The sequence below is a fragment of the Carcharodon carcharias genome, chromosome 2, assembly GCF_017639515.1.
Source record: "Carcharodon carcharias isolate sCarCar2 chromosome 2, sCarCar2.pri, whole genome shotgun sequence".
Taxonomy (NCBI): Eukaryota; Metazoa; Chordata; class Chondrichthyes; order Lamniformes; family Lamnidae; genus Carcharodon; species Carcharodon carcharias.
In genome coordinates, this window is record NC_054468.1 from 34,261,525 (window position 1) to 34,280,126 (window position 18,602).

The window sequence follows — 18,602 nt, forward strand, 5'->3', positions numbered from 1 at the left end:
GAAAGAAGCTATTTGGCTAATTGTGGGCTGGAGTTTTGCTATAAAAATCAAAAATAGTTTTCTAGTATCAGCTTTGTTCAGTTGGTAACCTTTACTTTCCAGTTAGTGCTTGTGCGTACCAGCCCTATTATAAATAAGCACAAAATTTATGCTGGAACTTGAGTTCAGCTAATGAATGTGTTGCATTGTCAGAGATGCAATCCTTCTAATGAAGCACTGACTGAGAGTCACCTTCCAATTTGGGCGGAAAAAGGAGCTGGCCTATGGCACTAATGGCAAAGTGCAAGGGGTTCTTCCTGGCCAATATTTTATCGCTTAACCAATAGAACTAAAAGTAGCTTAACTGGTAATTAATTGTTTTATTATTCTTTCATGGGATGTGGTCATCACTTGCAAGGCAGCATTTGTGGCCCCATCCCTAATTGCTCTGGAGCTGAGTGGCTTGCTAGGCCGTTGGAGAGGGCACTTAAGAGTCATTGCTGTGGGTCCGGAGTTACTTGTAGGCCAGAGCTGGTAAGAATGGCAGATTTCCTTACGTAAAGGATTTTAGTGAACCAGACAGTTTCGTGGTCACTATTATTGAGACTCGCTTTCAATTCCAGATTTTATTTATTTGAACCTGTGTCCTCAGAACATTAGCCTGGGCCAGTGATATCACCAATATACCACTGTCTCCCCTTGAATTCATTCATTTGAAGTCTGTGTGACATTGCTGTGGACAAATTGGATGCCATGTTTTGCTGCGTTTAAACAGTGTAATTGATTGGAAATCACTTAGGCCCGAGGACATATGCTGTTAAATAAACAGAAGTTCATTTCCCCTATTGATGTTCCTGTCTACAATGATATTAGGATAATTCAGTGACAATCCGTTTGGATTCCTGAATGTCCTTCTTGGCACTAGCCTGTTGGACGTTGCGCACCAAACTTCAGTTATTTTGATGCCAACTTCAACACTTTCTTGGTGTTTTTAGTTTTGCATAGGTTGTGCATGCGGTGTCATTCTATATTACAGACTAGTTAATACGAGGATATCTTTTTAAATCCATGGGCCAAAAATCTATTAAAAATTAAATCTGATTTTCCAAGCAAATGTTTTCTGGGACGATGCGGCTTACAACTCATTAAACATGTATGATAAACTATTCTTATGTTCAGCAAACTGTCACGTTTGTTGGTCATGCTCTTGCTCATCTTCCCACCCGACTGCCCCACCACACACACTTTTTTTAACATTAAGGAGAGGGCCTAGAACTTCCATGGAGTGGCAATCGCTGTCTGATTGCCACTCCACTCCTTTTTACCTTCCCAGGTTAGGAGCTGCACATTTCTCACCTGCTGTTCTGACCCTAGCCTGATGAGAAATGTGCAATGCAGCACCTCTGGAGTCCTACCCATCAAGACCAGCAGGGTCAGGGGACATGAAGCCATGCCCCCTTTTTACAGCACTTGCTGCCATAAAGTGGTTAAGTTTAAAGATCCCAACCTCTTTGAGAAACCAGGGCCAAGGCGAGGGAGGAGTTAGGGGTAGTCAGGGGTGTGAGGTAAGTGGGGGTAGTTGGTTGGTCAGTGGGGAGTGGGAGGGTAATTGGGTGGTAGGGGCAAAGTTCAGGGGGGTAATTTGGTGGGTGGGGGGGGGTGTGCAGGAGGGTAGTCAAGTAGTGTGGGGGTGATCGGAACATTAAGTGGGAGGTGTCGATGGGGGAGGGATGTGGGGTGTCAGCACCATAGTCACCAAGGAGTTGGAAGTAGTTTTGCTCCTAACTTTTTCTGAGTAACTATTCTGATAAGAGAGTCGGAACCATTCAAAGCCTCCAATTTAAATCAGTGTACAGTTGGTTCCTGGTTCAGGGCAAGTGCCCATTAGAAGTTGAAACTTCCTAAGCATTCCTATATGGCCCTTGCATGGGACTTCCATGAAGGGATTCCCCAGCACATCTTCCCCAGGGAACAGAAGTTCTGGGCCATTGTCAGTTCTCCGGCTAAACAATCAAATTCATGCTTCATCTAACATGAGTAGAAAACTGGTTATACCTTTTCAAGCGATGCAGTGTGAATTAGACTTGAAGCCAAAGTAAAACTTCTTTTGCAGGATCGTGGACTGACTACACAGTGGCTGTTTTCAGCACGTGGTGACTTAGTACGTGCTGCCAATGATCTGTCCACCAAAATCGAAAGCTCTGATATGACTAATGTATTGCTCTGCAGGACTTACAACAACCGAATTATGAGGGTAGGTTTCTGTGCTTTGTTAACTTACTTTGCTGCAGTTTATGCATCGTAAATGCAACTTTGATCTGTTCCAGCTTTGTTTTGCTAAGGGTTGAATTGATAAACCATGAGTACACTTGTGGTTAGCCAGATGTTGATCAGACCTGAAACATAAGAGTTTCCAAACCGGAGTATTGCTGAAAATAGACATTTTTTGCCAAAGCTTGTACTCATCAGGACAATTCACAAGAATACCAATGTAAGGGAAACAACAAATTTATACTGTATGTGAAGAGACTGCTGATTGGTTGGCTAGTAGAGGCGTGGCCATGGGGACTGCACCAGTTGATGGTGACTGGCAGTTAACAGCCAAGCAATGTTTGGCAGTGAGCTGTCAGTCACCATCAACTAGTGCATTCTCCGTCGCAGTGCCTCCACCAATCAGAATCTGCTTGCCAACCAATCGGCACTCTCTTCTGATACAGTATAAATTTGTTGTTTCCTTTACATTGGTATCCCTGTGAATTGTGCTGATGAGTGCAAGATGAAAAGCTTTGACAAAAAAATGTTTGTTTCAGGAATACTCAAGTTCAGTTTCCAAACTATGATATTGAAAAACATCTTTATCTTTATGGATGTGTGTGTACTGGTGGCTGGGGACACAACACTTCTTGGACACCTTACCTACCTGTCATTCCTCTAGTGATCCTCATGGTTTCCAGTGCAGGAACACTTGCCAATAATATTTGAGGCAAAAAGTCTAAACAGTGTTCACAAACTTGGCTGATAACACCAATAAAAGTAAAAACACAAGAAAAACGTGCTGTATGTCATTAATTAAACAAAGTTCTTAAGGGGCTTAACTGTTTAGCTGCTGGAAGGATGTTTCTCCTGGATGTGTCTAGAACTATGGGTCACTGTTTCAATAAGGGGTTGACAATTTAGCATTGATATGAGGGAACATTTCTTCGATAAGGGTTATGGATCTTGGAATTGTTTACCCCAGATGATTGTTGATGCTCAGTTGTTGAACATATTCAAGAGGGATTGATAGATTTTTGAATGCTACGGGAATCGAGGAATAACGGGTGAGGCAGGAAAATGGATTGACATAGAAGATCGGGCATGATTGTATTGGATGGCAGAGCAGGCTTGATGGGCCAAATGGCCCATCGTTCCTATTATGTTCTTATATTGCTTTAAAAAAAGTCTGTCTTGGCTCTTCATACAATTCGGTGCCTAGCCATCATGGACACCCATCTAAATGAATGCAATTTGGAAACAGCATAGACCCAATGTAAATGTGGGAAGGAGGAAGACATTGTCACTATTTTTTAAAATATAATAAGCTTCTGTTCACTTCAGGCAGAAGTTTAACTGCCTGCTGGAACTAGTGCTTTGCACAAAGAGTGGAAGAATGGTATAATGGATTTCAGTCCATTTCTCTGCTCCATGAAACCCCATGTTCAGTAGTTTGCAGTATGCTTTGGACAAGGTCTTCTAATCTGTCAAAATCATTCTGCTAAAAGGGGTTGTTCCCAACAAACATAATGTACCAGTTTTAAGCTTGATTAAAGAATTAATTAAAATTAATGTCATATTTGTTCCAACAGATGGAGTACAATTTTCTTTCTCCTTATGTGTCTATAAAGAGTTGCCCATATAGACACCTGTTATATGGCAAAGGAAACCACACCCTTGCTGGCATTGTGGAGCAGCTAAAACTTCTGAGAGCGAACCCTGACCTCGTTGATTTCAACATGACCCGCAACGACTTGGCTTTTGCTACCTGGACCATCCAGGGAGCAGCCAATGCACTTGGTGGAGAAGTGTGGACCAGCAGCAATGATTTCTGATCATGTGACTTCTATAGGCATTTGCGCTGGTTTGACTGCAGGCATTGCTTTACCTTTCGAAACGCTGAGATATATTAATGCCTTAGCACTTGTCACTTAAACTTAACCATTCTCCTATGGGATTAATTGATATTTGTATTTAAATCATAAAAGGCATCTGTTTTGTGAAGTGCAAACCTTTTTTGTTGTACAAAATCTGGGAACTGAAATTGCTTATCAGACATATATTCAGGTGTCTCAAAAGAACAGATATTCTATTCCAGTAGTGCAAGTGAGAGGACAATAATATCTCAGCTATATTTAAGTCATCTATAATCTTTTGCATTCTGTAATGCTACCACTTAAGCTGTTTATACAGTAGCCTTAGAGAGGTGTTTGCATTGCTTGTTCCCCTAAACAGACTTTGTGCACCTGGCAGAAGCCCTCTTGTCAACAACTGCAGTCCAAATTTACTAAATTTACTTCTGGTTAAAGAACAGCTCCTGGGAAGACCTGCTTTCACCAGGTCTTTTGGGAGCTGATCTTGGCAAGTTAACAAATTTCATTAGCATTCAAGAACTGCACATTGTTAACCTAGTGGTGCAAGTACCTCCTTAGACCAGTGGAGAAGCAGCTGTGCAATATCTGCTTTCATAGGTGACTGACCTTGTGTTCTTGCTTTGTATAGTGGTGAGCAAAGGAGTACATTTAAACTTGGAAACATTTAGAGGGAAAGGAATATGTATGGGAAAACAAGAGGTGGTTAAATGGCAGAAGTGATATAATCACGAGAAATCAAAAATACAAAACTAATGAAACGTGAATATTTGGGTGCTGAATACTGTAATCTGACAACCCAAGTTGGGAATTCACTATTCTTCATGTGCTGCACTACAATTGATGGATAATTGTAGCTTAGTTAAATGCTGTAAAATACTGATGAAGCTGTTGACCTGGCCTCTGGTTTCTCCTCAAAACATTTTGTGTGAGGAGTTGAGCTCTTGGGCATTGTACTTGGGGCGCAAGGATTTATGTAATGTTAAATATCTCCGTATCCTGAAAGAATATAATGACATCACTCCTTGGAGCAGTGAAGCATAGAAGCCTCTAGAAATATAATGTGGGTAACAACAAGAAACTGAGGAGCACTACAAATTAGTTCAGTGTAATATGGAAATTAAATTGGTTACGTAACAGGCAAAATTTCTATAATTGTGCTGGTTTCTAAAGGAAGAAGTTTTCAAAATTAAATCTGATTGTAACGCCAGCAAAATTGAGATGATCTGGGAAGATTGAATAATGTGGGTTAACACTGATTCAGTGGCACCAGTAAAAATGTAATATAAAATAAATGTTCTCATTAATAGCAACACCACTTTCAAATCTAATGGGTCGATCTGGAAAATAATGAGGCATAAAGCGTGGTGTAGTTTAAGCTAAGTGTAGCTTAAAAGAATTACATTCAATCCATTGGACAAGTTTGTGTTTCTATGTCTCACGAGACAGCATCATTTTGCAAAAGTGAAAGGCATGAAGTAGTGCAAGATTTCCCGCAGAATAGGGAGAATGACGTCAACAGCATTACAGTAAGCAAATGTTAAGATTTTCAGAATAAAATTGAGGTTAGGACAAAAATTGTAGGTATATAAAATTAATTTGCATAAAATACTTCCAAACCTCTACTGCATGGGAAAAGTTAAATATAGTGAAGGTAGCTAGGAGAAGCAAATTACAAATATTAATAATGTTACCTATTGGTTGGGAGATGCTAATAAGTACAAGTAATATGGATAAACAGGTTTTGCCCATTGAAAAGTATAAGGGCATTAGCTGCTTATATTGATTATAATAATGCCATGTCACTAAATGAATCAAACTCATGAGAAATTGAAAACAAAGTGTATAATTAATCTATGGCCTTACTTGTAGGTCTTTACTTGATTTTAAATGGGAGTGAAAGCAACTATTTTTGAAGAATTCATTGCACTTTTTTCTGGATGAAGAATAGTAAGCATAACTGTTAATCGAATGTTACCCAGTGTCACAAGAATGACAAACTCGAACAAAAACGCATACAATGATCTCTAACTCAATTGGCTTCTTTGTCTTGGGAATTTTTACTGTTCTCAAAAGAACAGTTGTGTTTTATAAAGCTCAAAGTAATGGTACATTCATGTTTTCTGAGTTCATTGTATATTTAGGTGGGATGGGGCTGCTGCATACTTGGTGCCTTCACCTTACCCCAGATTGGGTTGATGTGCTAATTAGGTAACTTTTATGTTGTGCCCAAGAACAGGCCCAATTTTAACTCTGACTTTAAAATACAATCTAGGTGTAGATAGTAAATAGTTGGTATAGTTTGCATTTGTCATCTATTTTAGAATCTTTAAAACATGAATATTTTTTCTGTCTCATTTCAGTGCTATTCACCTGTCTTGAAATTGACGTGCTTGGCAACTATACAATAACTGTATTTCTGAGTACTTTATTACAATTATCTAAACTTCCAATTTATGGGTAAACCTTTGCTCATCACCTCTTTTTCCATTAATTGAGTTTAAAGTGAAGTTATGCTGTGAAAGATGGCTTGTCAAATGGCATGTTCCTTGATAAAATGCAGACTGCTCTCTTTTCAGCAGATAGTTTGATGGGTCAGTTATTGTGCAAAGCACAATAATCCCATTTTGAGTAAGGGATAATTTGTTAAATTACAAGTTGCCTTGAAGAGCTAAAGAAAATTAAATTAGCACAGCCAGCCTATCCCTTGGTAATTTTCTGAATTTTACTGGTGTAGGGGCTTACAAATGCCTTCAAAGCCCAGAACTAGTGGCACGAAAAGAAACGTCATACTTGGCTTAGTTATCTTAATCCATTTAACACCTGTTCAAGTACTTTACTGCTGCCTGCCTATTAATCTAGAATATTGGCCAAAGTGACAGGGCTCAGTGCTTACCAAATATCATCTATCTTTCAAAATAATGCATCTAAAGTATTATCTGGTTAAGGAACTTCTAAGGATGCTGAAATTGACACTAAAGTGGCTGTATAACAGGAACTATTTAATAATACAGCTTCTATATGCTTGTCACTTAAGCATCTGTCAAGCCCAGTTATCATGTCACTACCTTTTCCACCAGTCAGCACTGAGATATTTATTTTTTTTATTTATCAGTGACAGAGTTCACTATAAATAGTGTTTTATCTTTTTTAAAATAAGATAATTATCGGAAGCAGTGTCTTCCATAATTATGACGGTTATACTGTCGACAATCAGAAAGCAGCATCTGCTACTAAGAAATGAAAGCCTATGACATTTCTACAAGTTTAAAACTCATTATCGGGAGCAGTGTCTTCCATAATGTCATGAAATAAGGTAGTTTTTGCCTACCAAGGTGTATATCGGAAGCAGTGCCTTCCATATGTTCCACCTAAGGTGTATAAAAATTATCGGGAACAGTGATTCCCATAATTTATCTATTTTATTTGAATAGCAGTTGCAGGGGTTGGGGGGTTGCTAATTGCATGCTTATGATCAACTACAATCATGTTTTATTTGCTTAAATATGTGTAATAGTAGTTTAACTTGTGGTTTATGTCCCCATGTATAAGGACCTTGTGTGCCTTGTATTGATATATGTTCACAATTACTTTAAAACTTATGTGTCCCATTTTAATTGTTACTTGGGTATGTGGAGCAGGGAGAAGAAATCCAGGGACCAGTAGTAATAAAATTGGGTAATAAAACATTGCTAAGTTCCAAGATATTCTCTCATTCATATGGAGTTAATATAATTGATTCTGTCAAATGATTTGCTACTGTTTGTTGAGAAAAAACTTGCTGACCTGTTTTGATGCTCTTTGCCTTTAGTTCCCTGAATTACTCAGGGTAGTGTCCTAGGCCCAGCCATCTTCAGCTGCTTTTATCAATGACCTTCCTTCCATCATCAGGTCAGAAGTGAGGATGCTTGCTGATGATTGCACAATCTTCAACACCATTCGCAACTCCTTGGACACTGAAGCAGTCCATGTGCTGTAGGTACATCCACAGTGCTGTTAGGGAGGGAGTCCTGGGATTTGACCCAGCAGGTGAAAGAACGGCGGTATGTTTCCAAGTCAGGATGGTGAGTGGCTTGGGGAGGAACTTCCAGGTGGTGGTGTTCCATGTGTCTGTTTCCTTGTCCTTCTAGAAGGTAGCAGTTGTGGGTTTGGAAGCTGTTGTCTGAGGAGCCTTAATGAGTCCCTGCAGTGCATCTTATATATGTTACTCACTGCTGCCACTCTGCATCTGTGGTGGAGGGCGTGGATGTTTGTGTATGGAGTGCCAATCAAGTGGACTGCTTTGTCCTGGATGGTGTTACGTTTCTAAGTGTTGATGGAGCTGAACTCACCCAGGCAAGTGGAGAGTATTACATCATTTGTGCCTTGTAGAAGGTGGGTGCATGACTGCCATCACCTAGAAAAGCGAGGGCAGCAGACGCATGAGAACGCCACTACTTAGAAGTTCCTCTCCAAGCCACTCACCATCCTGACTTGAAATATATGCTGTTCCTTCACTGTCACTGGGTCAAAATCCCAGAACTCCCTCCATAACAGCAATATGGGTGTACCTACAGCATATGGACTGCAGCAATTCATGAAGGCAACTCACCACCACCTTCTAAAGGGCAATTAGGGATGGGCAATAAATGCTGGTCTGGCCAGTGCTGCCCACATCCCATGAATGAATAAGGAAAATCATTGGTGGAAGTGCTGTATGTTGGCCCACAGTAAGCTCTCCTGTGGTGAGGAGGATGGTGGCAAAGCACTTCTTGTGAGAAGCTTCTGGTGCCATCTGGTATTGGCTCAGTCTCATGCTTGTCAGTTGTCCTGCGATCATTTTGGGGCTGGAAGAGGTAGAATCTTTCCTGTTCAGTTGGTTCCAAGATGGCATGCCTAGTATTGGAAGTTTGGAACTGAGCCAACATTGTGCGCTAGGCTTCATAATCCAGGTCTCCAGTAAATCAGTTGCTTGACCAACCAGTTCGTTATACGATTGGAACCATAAAGTAGACCTGTCTCTGGAAACTGGAATTCTTCTAACTGTTCCAACTTGCCCATGACCACTGCCCTAATTGTTCAACCCTATAAGGTTACCTTTGATCTGTGCTAGTGAACCATGTGTCTTTAGATGCTAAAGGTCCAGTAGTATCCATGCGCATGCTTTGGATTCCCTAAGGTTTGGTTTTGATAATCTGCACCTTAGCACTTTGGCTTTGGTAAGTGGGTTGCGTTCTTATGTATGGCATTATAATCTGATGTGTGTGCACTCCTTCCTTGAGAGGCAGCACCATTGCAGGGTAACAACGGAAAATTATAAACCAATATTAGCAGTCCATCCACTGGATAAAAAGAGTAGAAATCTTGTGCGTTAGTAGTCTTTAATCAATGTTTATAGCTTTCCCAATTACTATGCCGTTTTTTTTCTGAATAGATTCTGCAGTTCACATTGTTATGAGATTGGATTAGGATATTGTAAAATGCATTACTGGGTTGCCAGGGTGAGAATGACACTATCCAATTTATCCAGTTCAATTTAAGTCCAGGCTCAATGGAAGAGATGTTGCTTCAGTTTTTAAAATATTTGCAATATGCACTTGTTGTAATTGTTTCTGTTTGAAACAAAACGTTCAGTTCAGGAAGAGGAATCTTAAACTAAATCGGGCTGACCGGAAATGTGGGATAAGCGACTCCAGGAAACGAGTAATTTAAAGGGCTAATGAGACAACCTTTATCCATAACCCAATTTGAGTGTTCTTTGGCCCTCCTTATATTTATCTTGGTGCTTATTCTATCCTATCCCCCAAAACACCAATTTTAAATGATGGTTGTTCCCAGTTATTTTGATTATGGTACCTGGCGCTTAATGCTTTTAAATATTCCATTTGGATTGTTTTTCCCACACAGCCATCTGATACCATTTGGGCCTGGCTTTAATTATTTTGCTCTTTTTGCTACTGCAGAATATTCTGAAAACTGTCAGTTATCTCTGTTTTCTGTTAAGCATTGCACTTTTTTGCCATAGTTTTAAGCAGTGATAATTGTATTAATTAATAAATTGATCTAAAATGTTAGTTGGTAAAAGATAAAAATTTGTTCTGTCTTGCATATGTGCTTCAAATAAATCTTAAACAACATAGTCTTCGGATTGCTTGGTACTTTCAGCATAGAAGCACACTGTTTGACTCCAACAAGTCTTCACTGTTGTCTCCTTACTTTTCCTGCCAAAACTTCCAAATGCGCAACTACCTACATTGAAGTTCAGTTGTTAATTCCATTCTGCAAATGTATTAATGTCTTCTGGTATTTTGTCACAGATCTAAAGTGAACTGCAAAATCTGGCCAGTATGTGTGACTTTTTCCAGGAAGATGCAGAACTGCCCTTTTTAAATTAGCACAAGTCAGTAGAAAAAGCAATAGTTCTAGCAACTGTACAAAGCTATTTGTAAAGTTATAACATTTGCCTGGATCTTAAATAATTATTAACTCTCTACTGTTTAATTGTTAGTCCTTGTCTGTTAAAGATTTTAATAGAAAAGGGATATGAGGTATAACATGGATTTGGAATGTCCTCCCAGCTGCCATACTGGACCTCAAATCTGTCCAAAGTCAAGCAAAATGAGCATATTTGGAACCTCCAAGCCCGAATACTAGAGAGAACCTGTTCTATCTACGGAAACACTCATGCATACTAAAACATAGTTGGACAACATAAGGAATAGAGGCATAAGTAGCTTATTTGGCTCCTCAAGCTTTGTCATTCAGCAAGATTAAACATGGGTAAGGAAACCTCCTGCTGATTACCACATATTGCCCTCCCTTAGCTGATGAATCAGTACTCCATGTTGAAAATCATTTGGAGGAAGCACTGAGGAGGTAGAATGTATTCTGGTTGGGGGAATTCAATGTCCATCACCAAGAGTGGCTTGGTAGCACCACTACTGACCGAGCTGGCTGAGTCCGAAAGGACATAGCTGCTAGACTGGGTCTGTGACAGGTGAAGAGAGAAAAACATACTTCACCTCAATCTCCCCAACTTGCCTGCCACAAATGCATCTGTCCATGACAGTATCGATAGGAGTGACCACTGTACAGACATTGTGGAGGCGAAGTATCACCTTTGCATTGAGGACACCCTCCATCGTATTGCGTGGCACTACCACTGCACTAAATGGGATAGATTTTGAACAGATATAGCAACTCAAGATTGGGCATCCATGAGGCGCTGTGGACCATCAGCAGCAGAATTGTACTCAAACACAATCTGTAACGTCATGGCTCGGCATACCCCCCACTCTACCATTACCATCAAGCCAGGGGATCAACGCTGGTTCAATGAAGAGTGCAGACTGGCATACCAGGAGCAGCACCAGGCATACTTAAAAATGAGGTGTCAACCCAGTGAAGCTATGACATGGCAACTTGTGTGCCAAACAGCATAAGCAGCATGTGATAGAGCTAAGCAATCTCACAACCAAACGGATCAGTTCTAAGCTCTGCAGTCCTGCCATATTCAGTCATGAATGGTGGTGGACAATTCAAGAACTCATTGGAGGAGGAGGCGGCTCCACAAATATCCCCATCCTGAATGATGGGGGAGCCCAACACATCAGTGCAAAAGATAAGGCTGAAATATTTATTACAATCTTTAGCCAGAAGGGCCGAGTGGATGACCCATCTTGACCTCTGCCAGTATTACAGGTGCCAGTCTTCAGCCAATTCAATTCAGTCCACGTGATATCAAGAAACTGCTGAAGGCATTGGATCGTGCAAAGACTATGGGCCCTGACAATATTCCGGCAATCATACTGAAGACTTGTCATCCAGAATTTGCCACGCTCCTAGCCAAACTGTTACAGTACAGCTACAACAGTTGGCATCTAGCTGGCTATGTGAAAAATTGCCTAGTTATATCCTGTACACAAAGCAAGACAATTCCAACCCAGACAATTACTGCCCCATCAGTCTATTCTCCATCATCAGGAAAGTAATGAAGAGGTCATCAACAGTGCTATCAAGTGGCACTTGCTGAGCAATAACCTGCTCATTGACACCCAGTTTGGGTTCCGCCAGAGCCACTCGGCTCCTGACCTTATTACAGCCTTGGTTCAAGCATGGACAAAAGTCCTGAACTCCCAAGGTGAGATGAAAGTGACTGCATTTGACCGAATGTGGCATCAAGAAGCCCTAGCAAAACCCGAGTCAATGGGAATCGGGGGGAAACTCTGCTGGTTGCAGCCATACCTAGCAGAAAGGAAGGTAGTTATTGGAGGTCAGTTATCTCAGTTCCAGAACATCACTGCAGGAGTTCCTCAGGGTAGAGTCCTTTGTCTAACCATCTTCAGCTACTTCATCAATGACCTTCCCCACATCTGACCTTATGATGGAAGGATGTTTGCTGATGATTTTACAATGTTCAGCACTATTCGTGACTCCTCAGGTACTGAAGCAATCTTTGTCCAAATGCAGCAAGACCTAGACAATAGCCAGGCTTGGGCTGACAAGTGACAAACATTCATGCCACACAAGTGCCAGACATTGACCTCCAACAAGAGAGAATCTAACCATTACCCCTTGACGTTCAATGACATTACCATCACAGAATCTCCTCTTTCCCCGCCCCTCCACCCCCATGAACATCCTGGGGGGTTACCATTGACCAGAAACTGAACTGGACTAGCCATATAAATACTGTGGCTACAAGAGCAGGTCAGAGGCTAGGAATCGTGCGACGAGTAACTCACCTCCTGAGTCCCCAATGCCTATCCACCATCTACAACACACAAGTCAGGAGTGTGATGGAATACTCCTCACTTGCCTGGACGAGTGCAATTCCCACAACACTTGAAGCTTGACACTGTCCAGGAAAAGCAGCCCGCTTGATTGGTACCACATCCACAAACATTCACTCTCCACGACCAGTGCACAGTAGCAGCAGTGTATATCATCTACACGATGCATTGCAGGAATTCACCAAGGCTTGTCAGACAGCACCTTCTAAACCCATGACCACAACCACCTAGAAGGACAAGGGGAGAAGATAGAAGGAAACACCACCATCTAGAAGTTCCCCTCCGAGTCAATCACCATCCTTACTTGGAAATATACTGCCATTCCTTCACGATCGCTGGGTCAAAATAATGGAAATCCCTAACAGCACTGGGTGTACCTACACCGTCACCTTCTCAAGGCCAACTATGGCTGGGCAATAAATGTTGGCCCAGCCAGCAAAGCCCATATGTGAATGAATGAAAAAAAATCATGGCTGACCTTTGACTGCAACCCCTCTTTCTCATCTGATCCTCATACCCCTTGGTCCAAAAGTCTATTGATCTCAGCCTTGAATATACTGTCAACTGGGCTTTCAAAACCCTCTCGGGTAAAGAGTTGCAAACAAACGTCCGCAACCTTTTTTGAATGAATCAATCTTTTCCTCATTTTAATCCTATCCTGAAACTATGACTTCTAGTAGACTCTCAAGCCAGGGCATTGACCTTTTGGCATCTACTCTATTGAGAACTCTAAGAATTTTATAATTTTCACTGAAACCACACATTCTTCTGGACTTGAGTAAAGGCTCAATCTCCTCAGGACAGCTCTCTCACCTCAACGATCAATCCTTCTGCTGCACCCCCTTCTAGAGCAAGTCTATCCTTCCTTGGGTATAGAGAACAAAACTATAACACACAGTATTCCAGATGTAGCCCCACTCTAATGATTAATTTCATATCAAGTTCTATGGGGAAGAATGATCATAATGTGACTCATAGTAAATTCTGTGCTATGAGAAACAGCTCAAGACTGTTGAGCTCGTGCATCCAGGCAATGTACCTCTTGTTCTCAAATAAATAAATATGCTTTTGCATAGATTCAATGGGCAGAATTTAGCCCTCGATAGGCGGGCTGGCAGCCAATTGCTGCCACCGAAATGGGCCCCGCTGCCATTTTGAGTGGGCGGGCCGCTGAACGGGAAGCGTTATGCGCTTCCTGTGCACGGGGGGCGGGGGGGGGGGCGGGGGTGGGTGGTGGAGGAGGGATTCCCCAACTGCTAGACTGTGCTTTTTTTGCGCATGTGGTTGAAAGAGCGCACATCTCCCTGAGACTAAGTGCTGTCTCAGGGAGAGCGCTGAAAGTTTTATAAACTTCAAAAATAGAAAAATAAAAAAATTATTAACATGTCCCCCTCATGTGACAATGTCACGGGAGATGAGACATGTTAATAAATTTAATAAATATCATACAAAAGTTATTTAGGATTTTTAAAATAGACATGAAACCTCATCCCGCCGGTGGATGAGGTTTCATGTATTATCAGAAGCCCGCTGGGGCTCCTGGCCTGCCCACCAACATTAGGGTTGGACAGGCAGGTCCTTTAATTGGTTTAATTATCCTGTCAATGGCCTCAATTGGTGGACAGCTGACCGCGCTGTCCTCCCGCCTTCCTCAATATTTAAAAGGGGCGGGATGATGTCGGTGGATTGCCCCCCCCCCCCCGCAACGTCATCTCGTGTCATTTTCGCAAGTGAGCGGGTTCCACCCTCCACCCCCAGCTTGTCAACAGAAAAATTCTGCCCTATGATTTGAAGCACTCAAAAAGTAGTGCACTGGCAAGTCCTGGTACCAGAAAAACCATTGAACTCCTGCAATCCCTATACTAAAGTAGCTTGATGTACTTGCTGGGGGCATGCTTTAAATTGTCATGAAAATAAATTTTCTGTTGTGAGATGGAGAGTAAGTCACGCCACATTGGGAAGCTGTTATGTATAGGCTAGTGAAACAATTAGCAACAACTTTTACAGAAACAAAATGAGCATTAAAGTGCTGAGTAATCTCATCAGTCTTAGCTACGTGCCTTAGCTCTTCCTGTTTTGTTTCTGTAATTCTGAGCTACTTTACAGCAATAGCAGATCTTAATATATTAATTAATATGAAAATATTATTTTATGTAGAGGTGCGGATTAAAAGAAACAAAAGTTGCCAAATTCAACACTTCACCTGCCAACCTGCCACTTTTGGCAAGATGGGTAGCTATTTGCATATAATTTCAAGGAGCCTATACTTTGTACACACTGAATGAATGCAATGTTTATTTAATTTGCACCTTCATGTGAGCTATGCACATTAGTGCCCTATGCAACCACTGAAACCTCTAAGTATGTGGAGCTCAGCAGTCAAAATTGCAAAATGATCAGGTGGTTGAGGCTCATCTTCCTGAAAAATAAGTCACAAACTAAAATTGTGGAACATCTTCCAAAACAGACATGGTCAAATTACGCAGCCCTTTTTGAATTTGAACACATGCAAGATGATAACTATCAGGTTGATGTTGGTTCCAGTAACAGTTCAATCCTGATTTTGGACCTCTTTGGGGTTGCATGGGAAGACCCTATTCCACTGGGCTGAAGGATCCATAACCTGGGATCATAGATTTAAGGTAGGAGATTTGGAGCAGAATTGAGAGGAATGTTTTTCACCCAGAGGGTGGTGCATGGGAATCTGGAACTCACTGCTTGAAAGGGTGGCAACGGCAGAGACCTTCATAACATTTAAAAAAATACTTGGATATGAACTTAATGCTGTAACCTATAATGCTATGGACCAGCCGCTGAAAAGTAGGATTAGTTTTGTTAACTGCTTGTTGACAGATGTGGGCACGATGGGCCAAATGGCTGGCCTCCTTCCAAGCTGTAAACTTCTAAATGTCTGTCAATGTAATGAGAAAGTAGTTTTCTCACACATATAATACCCGCTTGATATTGCTGATGTGTATCAGTCGTCCAGAAAATTGATGACTGAAATAACCAATGGACAAAATGTTGATTATTCATAAAAGGATCCTCCCATAAAAGAATCCTTGACCATTTTGTATGAACCCAAGTCAAAAGCTGATTGTCAAACTTTGTAAATGTTAACAATGTATTGGTGAAATGGTGCTCTGATGTTTGCACATAGGCATTTGAATCACAAACCTGTCATCAGTATGAATAAATTTGCAAAGCCGTGATGGTTTTGTGCCATGGTAGAACTCCAGAATTATTAGGTAATGTTTCCAACTGCAAACATTCTCATTCCTCATCTGACAGCAGGTGGAATTGGTATCAGTAACTTTGCTACCTTTATCTTTCCTCACTATGCCATAATGATTGAATCCTGTCTAAGCTGGTCTTGCCCATTAAACCCATCACCCGTTCTTTCAACTTTTCTCTGACTGCTCCTGACCATCCAACCCTGTTTGCTGGCATCATCGCTCTTTCCCTAACCAGTCTGATTCTTCAAAAAGTGTCTCCAACTATTTGTACAGCATCTTTTTCACATCCTAAAAGTACTTCACAACTAATGAAATAAGCGCAATCGTGCATTCAGCTAATTGAATAATAAATGAAAAGAATGACCAGTCAATCTGTATTTAGTGATAGAGAATCATGGCCAGAACACAAGTCGAGCTACCTACTATTTAAATAATACCATCATTCGTTTATGTCTAATGGTCCAAAATCTCATTTGAATGACAGCACAAACAACAATGCAGCACTTCCTCAATAAAGTGGCAACCTACATATATAGTGTGTTCTGGTTACAATGCCAGAATCCATGAGCCATAGGGTCATTATGGCACAGAAGAAAGCCATTCAGCCTCCTGAGCCAATGCCGACCCTCTATATAACAATCCAATCAGTCCCCTTACAACGCTTTAACCCAGTAACCCTGCAAGTTTATTTCTCTCAGGTGCCCATCCAATTTCCTTTTGAAATCATTTATCATCTCTGCTTCCACTACCCTCCTAGGCAGCAAGTTTCAGGTCGTTACCACTCACTGTGCACAATTGTTCTTCCTCACATCCCCCCTGCATCTCTTGTCCAAAACCATAAATCTGTGTCCCCTATACTTTGTGCCATCAGCTAATGGAAAAGCTTTCCTTTGTCTACTTTTTCTAAATCTGCCATAACCTTGTACATCTCTGTCAGATCTCCTCTCAATTTCCTTTGAGAACAATCTCCAAGGAAAGCAATCCCAGCTTCTCTTTGCAGCTAAAATCCTTGGAGATATTCTGAGAAATCTCTCCACCCTTTCAAGTACCCCTGCATCCTTCCTAAAACACGATCAGAACTGGAGGCAATGCTCAAGTTCCGGCCTAACCAGAACTTTATAAAGGTGCAGCATAAATTCTCTGCTTTTGTATTGCATAGCCCTGTTTATGAAGCCCAAGATCCCATATGCTTTGTCAACCACTCTCAGTATGCCTTGTCACCTTCAAAGATGTATGCACATGAACCCCCTAGTCCCTTCTGTCCCTGCAAACTCTTTAGAACTGTGCCATTTAGTCTATATTGTCTCTCCCTATCCTTGCTGCCAAAACACATCACCCTACACTTCTCTGTATTAAATTCCATCTACCACTTGTCTGCCCATTCTGCTAGCCTATCAATGTCCTGTCGCAGTCGACTGGTGTCACCTTCACTGCCTGCCAGGCTTGGCCTAAATAGCCAAGTGGCTATGGTACTGGGTTTGTAACCCCAAGCTCAAGAGTTCAAATCTCACAATGGCAAACTATGAAACAATGCAACTTCATCTGAAACAGATGGAAACAGGTTTGTACTCAAAAGAGTTACAGTCTTGTGCATGTCGAATGGACTGTCAGTTGAGATTAGTATAGCTGCATGTTGTATAAAGGTTTCACTGCCTGCCACACATTCATGTTTGGTATCATCAACAAATTTTGAAATCTTACTCCATATTTTAAAATCCAATTCATTTATATGTATCAAAAAAGCTGTGGTCCTAGCGCTGAACCTTGGAACATCACTGTCACCATCCTTCAGACTGTAAAACAACCATTTACCATGACTCCCTATTTTCTGTCCATAAGACAATTTTTCTTGCAAGTGACACTGATCCTCCTGTTCCATGAGCCTCAATTTTGTTAAGCAACCTTTTATGCGGTAATTTGTTAAACATTTTCTTCAAATTCTTATAGACAATCCTTAAAGACATTGCTTTCCCGTCATCAAAAAATTCAATTAGATTAATCAAGTACAATTTGCTTTATATAAGTCCGTGCTGGCTATCCTAATTAACACATATTTCTCCTGATGCCTCAAAGCCTGTCCACCATCTATAAAGCACAAGGCAGGAGTGTAATGGATTACTGTCCACTTGTCTGGATGAGTGCAGCTCCAACAACACTCAAGAAGCTCAACAGCACCCAGGACAAAACATACCCTTACCGGCACACCATGTACCACCTTAAACATTCACTTCCTCCACCAATGGTGCACAGTGTGTACCATGTATAGGATGCGCTGTAGCAAATCGCGAAGGTTCCTTCGACAGCGCCTTACAAACCTATGATGGGCACAAATCACTTGCAACCCCATGAAAGAATAAAGAAGTGGTTGTTGATTTATTTTCTGTGACAAATGTTTCTAAAATCAACACATGACTAATATTAAACTGACTAGCCTGTAGTAACTCGGAATGTCCTCACACCCTTTCTTGAATAAAGGTGTCACATTTGCCACT

General features: G+C 41.2%; 1 protein-coding gene across 3 annotated transcripts in view; it reads left to right on the forward strand.

Moving 5' to 3' along the window:
* LOC121269667 (transferrin receptor protein 1-like) overlaps positions 1-7,792 on the forward strand; it is a 61,028-nt gene extending 53,236 nt beyond the window's left edge. For all 3 annotated transcript variants that reach the window (XM_041174464.1, XM_041174479.1, XM_041174473.1), the window contains exons 18-19: positions 2,093-2,233; positions 3,825-7,792. In XM_041174464.1, coding sequence (XP_041030398.1) covers positions 2,093-2,233; positions 3,825-4,067 — 384 coding nt within the window. In that variant the 3' untranslated portion in view covers positions 4,068-7,792. The remainder of the gene's footprint in view (positions 1-2,092; positions 2,234-3,824) is intronic.
* The last annotated feature ends 10,810 nt before the right edge of the window (positions 7,793-18,602 follow it).